This window comes from Pseudonaja textilis, chromosome 2 (assembly GCF_049901715.1).
Source record: "Pseudonaja textilis isolate UNSWEBS1 chromosome 2, rPseTex1.2, whole genome shotgun sequence".
Classification (NCBI taxonomy): domain Eukaryota; kingdom Metazoa; phylum Chordata; class Lepidosauria; order Squamata; family Elapidae; genus Pseudonaja; species Pseudonaja textilis.
This window is the reverse complement of record NC_141991.1, coordinates 11,831,066-11,843,365: the sequence shown is the minus strand read 5'-3', so window position 1 is coordinate 11,843,365 and position 12,300 is coordinate 11,831,066. Positions and strand designations below refer to the sequence as shown.

At 38.8% G+C, this 12,300-nt stretch overlaps 1 protein-coding gene across 1 annotated transcript in view; it reads left to right on the top strand.

Moving 5' to 3' along the window:
* Window positions 1–11,179: 11,179 nt before the first annotated feature.
* Window positions 11,180–12,300, top strand: part of LOC113451824 (vomeronasal type-2 receptor 26-like) — a 500,191-nt gene continuing 499,070 nt past the window's right edge. Inside the window, exon 1 of the mRNA XM_087927808.1 lies at window positions 11,180–11,608. Coding sequence (XP_087783934.1) covers window positions 11,391–11,608 — 218 coding nt within the window. The 5' untranslated portion in view covers window positions 11,180–11,390. The remainder of the gene's footprint in view (window positions 11,609–12,300) is intronic.

Genomic DNA, 12,300 nt, shown 5'->3' with positions numbered 1-12,300 from the left:
ATTTTTGGGGGGTTGTGTATCTCTCCCTTCTTAGCTTTATCATGGCTGTGTTTTTCTAGCAGCCAAGAAATTCTCAGTGTTGCTCATTCCTTCTTAGAATGAGATGAACCTGTAGCATTTAAGGACTGTGTTAAAATTTGCCCCTTTAAACAATCTGGAGAAAGTCTGTTTTTGCTGATGCACCTGCAGAAACATGTAGCGATATGGTCAAGTTTTCTAGTGTCTTCTGTTATTAAGTTGTTTTGGAGAGAAATGTTAGTAATATACATGTGCTGATTTTCTTCAAACCATGTGTGCGATGAATGAGTTTTCAAAGATTGATTTTAAATGGTTATTTTTTAAACTCTAATTGTTCATTTTTAAAATCTGGTTTTCTTCTCTGTGTTCTCCTTTGAGCAATATATTTTCTTGACAGCTGGTCTAAATATAGATGAGCTAATGTTTAATCAACAATCTTGCACAGTTGGTTGAATTCAATTCCTGCAGGCCTCTTTCGCTGTGGTTATAATCTTTTTTGCTTTATTGTATCCCTGGACTTTTTCTTACTTAAGCAGCATACCAATTTTGTGTGCCTGGGTTGACAAATATTTACAAAAAAATAAGGGAGAAAGCAATAATGTTTAAAAAATGTTAAATAATTTAAACTGTCAAAAAAGATATCAACGAATACTTTTCAACACACTTCACAGCAGTTATAAGTGCAATTATAGTTTAACTTCCATCTTCCTAAGGTTACCTTGTGACTCTTTTATCTATATTTTCTTCTGTATGAAAACCATAAATCACAACTTCATTTTTAGCCAAAATATCCATAATGGGTTTCCAATCACCAATACATGGTGATACATGCCTTTCAAAGGAGGCGGTTTGTTCATCTCAGGAAATTCTGTCAGTTTCACAAGCTGTTCCTTCCTGGTGGGTAATTCTGAATGTTTCCTTGCAGTAATCTCAGCACAATAATCACATATTAAAACAATGTTCCATGACATTTTCCTAACTGACCATCCATCAATCCTCAAAGAAAATATTGAACATTTAGCTTTAAAATCCTCTGTATTATCTTTTTTTTACATGTCCACCAAGCATTATAAAATGTCCTTTCACATTTTTCACATTTCCAACTCTACAAAACTTTTAAATAAAAAGACCATGATGTAATATCTGGAAATCTGCTTTAGTAGTATTAGTTTGAAAACCTTTATCAATGTAATTTCTCTCATCTTTGTTCTTAGTGCTCCTCATCTTACTATTTAGCTCTTTCCCAAACTGAAGTGGGTAGAAAGAACAAAATGTCCAGAACCCTTAAAAAGATAGTATTATGGGGAGCTTCAGGATCTCTCAGGGAACTTTGTCTATTTCCTTTGGACAACCTCCTCCCAGATCACAACACCAGACCATGCACTTTGAGCTTTGTTAGTACATGTGCAGAGTAACCCTTATATAAAAAGGATACACACATGGAAATGGTTTACGAGAACAGTTATGAATAAATATACAGCCACGCAGAGTTGAACAAGTTGTGTTAATGTTTACTTGAAGAAATAGCACAGTCCAATAAACAATCCACGTTATACACATTTTTAACAGTCCACAAAATATCCAGTTATAAAGTCTTCTTACTGGTTCCATGTCTTTTACAGCAGACAAATATCAAACCATAATACAACAGATAACCTTTGATATCAACAGAATATCAAAATAAACAGGGTTAGTCAGTATCAGTCCATAGTCAGTCTGTATCAGTATCAAGAGAGAGATCATCAGTCAAAAAGAGAAAAGAAAAAGAATTAAACCATGATCTATAGCTCCCTCTGATGGCAACTTGTAACATAATTAACCAACCAGAACACAGCATAATACATTACACTATTTTTCCTTAAAGCTACAAACATATATATCTGTAGTTTATATATTGTCAACCCAACTACGTTATTTACATATACATAACAACCTTCCTTGTTCAGATCAGAAGACATATCATTAATTTTATCCTCCAGATAGCCTGGATAATATTCCCTCCAAAGCCTCAGCCAGATGTTCTGAGGACCCTCCCTAATCTATAAAGAGGGCTATCAGCAGATCTAGTGAAGGTGGGGAAATATTGCTTTTTCACCCCACATCACCATTAGGTAATCTTCAACAAGGGCTCTTACCGATGTTCACTGAGATTCCCTTTAGTTTTAGCAAGATAAGGCAGAAAACATCAGGGATTACACATCAATCTGGCATTCCAAAGCAACAGCTAAAACCCAGAGCTACCAAGGATCTCTTAGCCAGGCACTGAGACTAGAATCCTAAGAGCCACACAGTGGAACAGCCTTTGAGTAGCAGATCAGATGTCACCAAATATGGCCAAACACCTACTGATGCTTATGAGGATGCTCCTACCTGTTCCTTCAGCTCCCCTCTTTAATTCAAACCTCAAGTTAACATTTACAGGCCAAGAAACATTATCCTCCCAACTGGATACATCAGGAATTTGGGAACTACCAACAGAAGAAATCATTCAAGTTCCAGGACTTCTTCCAATTTCGTAAACTGTAAAATATGTTTTTTTTAAGACAACGATATTCTTCTTACCTACTCTCTCTAAAGATTTTAAGCAATGCCTCTTGGATAATGCTTCTAATAATAAATGTTCTTGAAAAGTAAAAGTACAGAATATTTTAAAAATACATTGGTTTTTTACTCAGATACAGAAAAATGCATCAAATGTCCCAATGAAAAATATCCAAATGAAGAAAGAATCCAATGTATCCACAAAGTTATATCCTTCCTTTCTTATGAAGAACATCTGGGAAAAATTCTGGTCTCTTTTGCCCTATTCTTGTTCTTAGTCACAGGCCTTGCTTTAATCATATTCATGAAACATCTAGAAACTCCCATTGTGAAAGCCAACAACCAAGACCTCTCTTACATCCTCCTGGTCTCCCTCCTGCTTTGCTTCTTGTCTCCTTTCCTCTTCATTGGTCAACCAAGGAAAGCCACTTGCCTTTTCCAACAAACAGTTTTCAGCATCGTCTTCTCAGTTGCCGTTTCTTCTCTCTTGGCCAATGCCATCACAGTGGTTCTGGCTTTCCTGGCAACAAAACCAGGAAACTGAGTGAAGAGATGGCTGGGGAGAGCTTGGCCAACTCCATCATCCTTTCTTGTTCTAGTGTCCAGATTATCATTTACTCTATCTGGCTTGGAGCTTTTCCCCCATTTTGTGACTCAGACTTTTATTCCCAGCCTGGAGAGATCATCCTGCAATGCAATAAAGGCTCTGTTTTCATGTTCTACATCACCCTCAGCTATATGGGCTTCCTGGCTGCCATCTGCTTCATGGTGGCTTTCCTGGCCCAAAATCTCCCTGGAGACTTCAATGAAACCAAGCTGATCACCTTCAGCATGCTGGTCTTCTGCAATGTGTGGGTCTCCTTCCTACCCACCTTCCTGAGCTCCAAGGGGAAATACATGGTGGCTGTGCAGGTCTTCTCCATCTTGGCCTCCAGTGCGGGTCTGCTGGGCAGCATCTTCATCCCCAAGTTGCTACATTATCATTCTGAGGCCACACTTAAACACAAAGGAGCATCTTACAACCAGAAGAAATATAAAATGGGAGTTAGAGGAATTTCCACTCTCTCTCTCTTTTTTAAAACAAATTTTATTAACTTTTAAAAACATACAAAAACACAAGACATAAAAACATAAAAAACCTCTCTTCTGAAGGTTGCTTAGTCCCGGGTTACAACTCTTCATACAGCCACAAAATCAAATTCATATTCATTTTATATACTATTCCATATCTTATTAACATTTTCAATTTTCTATATAGCTTCTCCTCTCTTTTAAATTTTCTTAATTTTATTTTATTTGTTTATCTCATCTCAATTTGAATCATAATATTATTCTTTGTCTGTTCTACTTCCAGCTATCCATTTAACTTTCTTCTTTAAAGAAGACTTCTCCTGTACACTAATTGGATTATGACGCCTTTATCTCTTTCCCCTACAACTATAATACTTAATATAGAATGCATAGCTTACATTGGGACTCTCTTTGGTACCTTCTAAAATTATACAATATTATCAATACCAATACAAATCTATTCATTAATATTAATGTTCATTTATATCTTAAACACAGCATGTTACTTTTCAATTAAATCACATACTTTTATGGGAGCACCTACTTTCCAAAATTATTCCCCCCCCACCTCACATATTTTAAATCATTATTTCATTAGGCTGTTCCCTTCTCCTACCCCAAATCTCTCATTTCAAAAAATAATTCCACTAGGACAACATAGTCTAATCATTAATATTAACAATCTTAAACATTTTACCGATTTCAGTTAGATACCATACCTTTATGGGAACACTTATGCTTTCCATGATTATTTCCCCTCCATATCTCATATCTTAAGTCATTGTTTCATTAAAGTGTTCCCTTTTTCTTGACAAAAAAAATTCACTGTTATACTAAATATATCATCACATTTTAAATTGCATATTATTTCTGATTTTCTATAATCATTTCTAAGTACAAATGTGAAAATACAATAATACAATCTTGTGTACCTTTCCAGAATCCCTTTTTCAGTAAATTTTACCCATTATCTCTAAAAAACTTTTGTTTCTTTACATCTTGCTCCCCACCATTGAGACTTCTCATCCCTTCCTTCCTCCCTTGCTTATTCTTCTCCTCATCCTCTTTACCCCCTTGTCTCTCCACCTCCCTTTTATTCTGCTTTCCACCTTTCTGTTGTTTTCCAACATAATGTCCCCTTTTCATCTTATTCTTCTCTTTTTTGGTTATTTTTCCAAGTCTTAAAGTCTTCTTTTCCTTTTCCTCTTTCTCCTTTCCTTCCCCAGCCAAAGTCACTTGTTCATCAAAAATGGCTTCTTCTTTGTCCCAGTCATCCTGTTGCACATTCAGCTTTACATATGTGTAAACCGCCATTTCTAACAATTGAAAGAGAGTGCCCAAAGCATCCTTCCCTTCTTGCTTTTCTTTTTCATATTTTTGATATACAAGTTTCAATCCATCCACAAGTAATGCCATTATAAAGAGAAAAAGTTTTTCCAAACAAACAACCACCCAAGAGCTTTAATCAGAGGTAATTCTCAAAAGTTCCAAAGTCACCAAATAATCCAAACAAGCTGTTTCTTTTAAATACTTTTTAAATACTTTCTCCTTCTTCACTTTCTCTTTCTGGGGTTAAAGTTTAATCACAAAGTTCCATTTAGGATACATCTTTTAAAAGTCTTATTAATATTTAATAACTCTTTAGAATTCTAGGCAATCTTCTCCTTATTTTCAAATTCTGCTCCAATTTTTTCCCCTCTCCCTTCTCACTCACAGCAAAAAAGATTCTTTTTTTAAAAAAATGTTCAGAAATCCATATCCCTTCAGCATTTAAATACCTCCAATGCAGGTTTTCTGATTTCTTTTATGGTTCCATTTACTGTCACGTTAGGAAGGAGAGTGAAAAGAAAGGAAAACTTTCCCTTTTAGAGTTCCATTCGCTGCTTGCAACTCTCTCTGGAAACAATGTATTTTTAGCAACTTTTCAAAATTCCAGAGTACTTTCTCTTGCTTTGCTCTGTCCCAGTCAAAAACAACTTTCACCACTCTTCCAACTTTCTCCCTCCAGCACAATCTTATCCGGCTGTAGATTTCTTTGTGGCGGCCATTACAGACCGCCACTCCTCCGCCTTGGGAAAGGGGGGGTTTGCCGGCTGGGGAGGGGGTCTGTGATACCCCCAAACCCCTGTCTGGATCCCCCCTGTCTTCAGCTGCCCCTACAGGGCAGCTATATCCCCCAGATCCAAACGGATCGGGGGAACCTTGGTGGCGAGTACAGCAGGGATCACACAGTATCGCGAATCCCTGTCCCTGCCGAAACCTTGCAAACTGGAAGTCCAGGAATTTCTACTCTCAACACATTCCAGCACACCAAACATAGAAATTGTTCCAAGCTGTCCCTGCATATGAGCTGGGGCAACAATTTTGAGTTGAAATAATCAAAGGGCGGTTGGAAGATAATTTCAAGATGTGGATAATCTGGATAATCCATCTGGTCAAATTATGTAGAAATAAAATAAAATGGGAGCTGAAATACAATCATATAATAGTTTTACAAAACTAAAAAATTGAGAGTACCCATATTTAACTTTTTCATAAATCTGTAAGGGAGGGAGGTGGGATTGGGCATAAACACTCCTTCCTAAATTGCAACTATTCATCCACCTCATTCTTCTGATGAGTGACACTCAAGAGATATTTGGAAGGGACTTTGGAGGTCTTCTAATCCAACCCCCTGCTCAGACAGGAATCCACTTCAGTGTTGGAGCACCCACAACTTCTAGAGGCATGTTGTTCCACTGATAGATTATTGTGTCATGAAATTTCTCCTTAGTTCTAATTGTTTATCTTCTTGATTACTTTTCATCTGTTGCTTCTTGTCCTGCCTCCTGGTGCTTTGGAGAATAAGTTGACTCCCTCTTCTTTTTAGCAGCCCTTCAAACAGTGGAATACTGCTATTATGTCACCTCGGTCCTTCTTTTCATTAAACTAGACATATCCAATTCCAGCAACCAATCTTTATATGTTTCACCTTCAGTCCTCTAAACATCATTGTTTCTCTTCTCTGCCTTTTTTCTAGAGTCTCAATATCTTTTTTACATGGTGGTAACCAAACCTGGTTGCAGTATTCCAAGTGTGATCTTACCAAGATACTGAGAGATAAAGATGGATCCTGGCCTGATTCAGAAGACCTGTTCATTTTTTAAATCTGGTTTTCTTCTCTGTGTTCTTCTCTGAGCAATATATTTTGTTGACAGCTGGTCCAAATATAGATGAGCTAATGTTTAATTAACAACCTTGCACAGTTGGTTGAATTCAATTCCTGCAGGCCTCTTTCGCTGTAGTTATAATCTTTTTTGCTTTATTGTATCCCTGGACTTTTTCTTACTTAAGCAGCATACCAATTTTGTGTGCGTGGGTTGATAAATGTTTACAAAAAATAAGTAGGGAGAAAGCAATAATTTTAAGAAATGTTAAATAGTTTAAACTGTCAGAAATATATCAACAAATACCTTCCAATAGTCTTCACAGCAGTTATAAGTACAATTATATTTTAAACTCTATCTTCCTAAAGTTACCTTGTGACTTTTTTATCTATACTTTCCTCTGTATGAAAACTATAAATCACAACTTCATTTTTAGCCAAAAAATCCATAATGGGTTTCCTGTCTCTAATACAGATAGATGTTGCCTTTTCTCTATCCAAATAGGCAGTTTGTCCATCTCAGGAAATTCAGTCAATTTCACAAGCTATTCCTCCCTGGTGGGTAATTCTGAATATTTTCTTGTGCATTGAGTAATCCCATCACAATAATAACATATTAAAACAATGTTCCATGGCATTTTCCTAACTGATCCTCCATAAATCCTCAAAGAAAATATTGAACATTTAGCTTTAAAACCCCTTGTATTACCTTTTTTACATGTCCACCAAGTATAATAAAATGTCCCTACACATTTTCCACATTTCCCACTCAATAAAAAGCCCATGATGTAATATCTGAAATCTGTTTTAATCAAATTGGTTTCAGAACTTTTAACAATGTAATTTCTCTCATCTTTGTTCTTAGTGCTCCTCATCTTACTATTTACTCTTTCCTAAATTGAAGTGGGTAGAAAGAGCAAAATGTTCAGAACCCTTAAAAAGACAGCATTATGGGGAGCTTCTGGATGTCTCAGGGAAGCTTTTCCATTTCCTTTGTGTAACCTCCTCCCAGATCACCACACCAGACCATGCACCAGACACTTTGACCTTTGTTGTAAGGATCACGAGAAATCTCAGTAATTTTATCCTCCAGATAGTCTGGATAATATTCCCCTCCAAAGCCTATAGGGACCAGGTCACCTCAAATGTGGCTGCTTCTTGACTATCAGCAGACCTAATGAAGGTGGAAAATATTACTTTTTCACCCCAATTTACCACAATTAGGTAATCTCCAACATGGTCTCTTACTGATGTTCACTCAGATTCCCTTTAGTTTTAATAAGATAAGATAGAAAACATCAGGGATGGGACCCCTTACGCATCAATCTGGCATTCAAAAGCAACAGCTAAAATGCAGAGTCACCAAGGATCTCTTAGCCAAGCACTGAGACTAGAATCTTAAGGGCTACACAGTGGGGCAACCCTTGAGTAGTAGATTAGATGTCACCAAATATGGCCAAACATCTACTGATCCTTTTGAGGATGCTCCTACCTATCCCTTCAGCTCCCCTCTTTAATTCAAACCACAAGTTAACATTTACAGGCCAAGAAACATTATCCTCCCAACTGGATACATCAGGCACACTTTAGGCACAAATAATTTTAAAAGCAGCTCCAGTTTAGGATTGAAAAATGGTAATCTAATAGAAAAGATAATTACAAACAGACAAGATTCTTATCATTAGGGAGGGTTCAAGGATAGTTGAACTTCAAGACAGACAGGATTAAAGATTAAAGTTGTGTCATCATCATAGAGTGTAACCAAACTCCACAGCTCTGGGTGACCTTCCTCAGTAGTCTCTGGAGACAAGATCCCATGATGAAGGATAACAGAAGCCAATTCTCTAGATATTGAACTCTTTTCTTCTAGCATAACTTTCTAAACATGTCCTGACAGGAAGGACAGCAATACTTCCTGGGATGTATTCATGATTTTTCACTTATATCAGGGTGTCAATCTTGATTTCTTTGAGGATCACATCAGGGTTGTTTTTGACCTCAAAGGGCTGGCTGTGGGCTGGCGGAGTGGGCATGGAAGCTTGACGTCACTCATGTCAGGGGCACCTGTGGCCCGAGTGCTCTACCAGTAAAAATGGGCTCCCAAGCTCTGTTTTTGGTTGGGACGGCCTCCTGCAGACATCTGCCAGTGAAAACAAAGCTCAGGGGTGGTTGCATGCAGCCCCCACAAGCTTCTTTTTGGCCAGGATGGTCTCCTGCAGCCCTCTGGCAGCAAAAAATGAGTCCCCCCTGAGCTCCATTTTTGGTGGCAGAGGGCCGTCACAGCTGAAAATGGACCTTGGGAGGGCCATAGGGGCCCCTCCCAAGCTCTGTTTTCACTGGCAGTGGACTTTTGCTGTTTCCAGAGTGGCCCCATGGGCCAGATGTAAACACCCTGTGGGCCAGATCCAGTCCATGGGCCTTGAGTTTGACACCCTTGACTTAAATGAACTTCAGGATCCCAAGAGGAGAAGTTGCTTCTCATCATAATTATCACTATTCTGGTGATAATGGAGATCTATTCTGCTACAGTGAGTGCCTTTGATGTTATGATCACCTGGTGCCTCAATCACTACATCAAACTGGTTTGTTTCATATCCATATAATCCACCTAGTCTGGTCATGTCACCAATGGCTACATCCACATTTGTAACTTTCAACTATTGTTTGTTTTCTGAAATCAACTCTGTTGGCTGATGGATCAGTGAATTACTGGAACCCTGAAATTCATTACTTTAGCGGAGACAAGCTGAACAATAGTTTGTAAATGAAATAACCAGGGACATTTTTCTTTCTGCAAGGATGCCATTCACACAATAGACTTCACTAAGTCAGGGAAGATTCTCATAGCAAACTGAGAAAAGAAGCAGGTCTATGTTCAGCCTCCTAAAAGACCGTAACAAACCACAAATGTCAACAGCTATTCTTTCTTCTCTCCCCTGGGGAAAAACTACATATTGCCAAGGGCAGATATCTGACTGAAAAGGGGATTTCCTCTCATCTCGGGAGGCCCAGATTCTGAGAGTAGAAGTTGAAGGCCATACAGTGGGAAAACTTTCTCACTTTCTCTGTTCCTCACTGGATGGATCTGCTTATCCCCTCACCTCTCTCCTCTCACTCAAACCCCAAGTTCTCCATTCAAAGCCAAGCTGTACATATCAAGTGACAGTTCATTTCCATCTCCAGGTAAGAAACATAACCTCAACAATAAATCACCCAGATAAACCAGGAATACAGCAGAGGTGGTATTCAGCAGATTCTGACCAGTTCTGGAGAACCAGTAGTGGAAAGTTTGAGTAGTTAGGAGAACTGGCAAATACCACCTCTGACTGGAGATTTTACAGTATCCTTCCCCTGCCATGCCCACCAAGCCATGCCCACAGAACGAGTAGTAAAAAAAATTGAATCCCACCATGGGGACACAGGTCTCCCAACTGCTCCTCAAAGCACTTGTTTGTGTGTGTGTGTGGGGGGGGGGGATGTCACACGAAGCCTGAGAGATGCGAAAGTCAGATGGGGCCCATCCCTCCAAGTACATCCATAAAAGCAGAGAAAGGGCCAATGTGTATCTCTAAACCAGTCTCTTGGTAAGTCTGGCAAGAAATGAGGTCACACCATCCACCATGCCATGAGCACCACCACCAGCTCAGCTGCACACTTCACCACCATTCTTTATTCAATAAACTATGAAATTTCAAAATACAAAGGATTTCAGTATTTTCCATAAATATTGAAGGACAACAAAGAAAATACAATTTTCTATCTCTTCTGTAAATTTCTCCCTATTTACTAAAGAATATAGTCTAAAGACTGCTACTTCCCTGCCTCTTAGTCAGCTCTCATCCAAAAAATTATACTTCTAGAACAGTTGGAAATGAAATGTCACTTCAGACGCAAGGAATTTTAAAATCAGCTCCAAATTAGAATTAATATATGGAGATTTCATAGAAAAGAAAATCACGAAGAAGACCTGCTCTTAAGATTAGGCAAGGGTTCAAAAGCATTAGAGTTAAGTGTCAAGAACCTAGACTGCCACCAAACTGCATAGTGATCTTCTCTAGTATTCTCTGGAGACCATATGCCACAATGGCAGACAGCAGAAGCCAATTCCCTCCATATTGAAGCATCTTCCTCCAGCATCACCTTCTGGATATGTCCTGACAGGAAGGATGACAACCACTGTAGAGAGTGTCTCCAGGGACATATCTGCAACATCTCAGAAAAATCCTTTTCTCCAGCTGCCCCTCTATACATGGAGCCGTGGAAGGTCTTGAGTACAAATTATCACTCACAATAATTATCACAATCCCAGACTTTGAGGTGTCTACTGCTATTTTTCCAGTGATTGCTGTTGATATAACACCAGTCTGAAGCAATGTGGAATGGATCTTGCATCAGAAAAAAGATATAAGCCTCTATAAATGCTGAATGGTTTGCACAAGATTTAGGACACAGGCAGGGACTGTGAGGCTGAATGTACCTTTCTCTCTTTTCCAAATGAAGCTTGGTTTGTTTCTGTTTGGAAAAGGAAAACTCCTGGATATTCGATTTTCTGAGGGTGCTTTGAAATCACCCAACTCTTCTTTGGAAAAAGGCAATTGATTCAGCTCCATGAATTATGGACCTCTTACTTCTGCTTTCGATGCTACTGGTGTCCCAGACAGTCTCTGGGAAGCTTAGAATGAAGTGCCCACTGAATATGGGGCCTCTGGATAGAGAAAGACCATGGAGCTACTACAAGCCAGGAGACCATCTCATCAGTATAGTCACCAGTGCAGTAACACTAAGCCAGGAAATGTTGTTTTTCAACCTGCTTCCTTATAGTCAATCTTACTTGTAAGTTATTCAGTGTGATGAAATTGTATTCCTTCTATCTGCAGTTCTAACACTCTCATTCTTTTCTCGGTATCCTGCTTACTCCTATATTTCAAGAAGTGATTACTTTTTTTGATTGATCAGATTTCTGTGGGTTTCTTCTTTTGTCTCATTTAGTGGAAGAGACACAAATACAAAGATGGAGCAGAAAAATATACCTGAAAGAGTCCAAATTATTTTCATCTCCATATCCAGTCTAGAATGCATCACTATTCTTGTTCTTAGCCACAGGCCTTGTTTTAATCGTATTAATGAAACATCTAGAAACTCCCATTGTGAAAGCCAACCACCGAGACCTTTCTTACATCCTCCTGGTCTCCCTCCTGCTTTGCTTCTTGTCTCCTTTTCTCTTCATTGGGCAACCAAGGGAAGCCACTTGTCTTCTCCGACAAACAGTTTTCAGCATCGTTTTTTCAGTTGCCATTTCTTCTCTCTTGGCCAAAACCATCACAGTGGTTCTGCCCTTCCTGGCAGCAAAACCAGGAAACCGAGTGAAGAGATGGTTGGGGAAGAGCTTGGCCAACTCCATCATCCTTTCTTGTTCTAGTGTCCAAATTATGATCTGCTCCATCTGGTTGGGAATTTCTCCCCCATTCTGTGACTCAGACTTCCATTCCCAACCAGGAGAGATCATCCTGCAATGCAATGAAGGC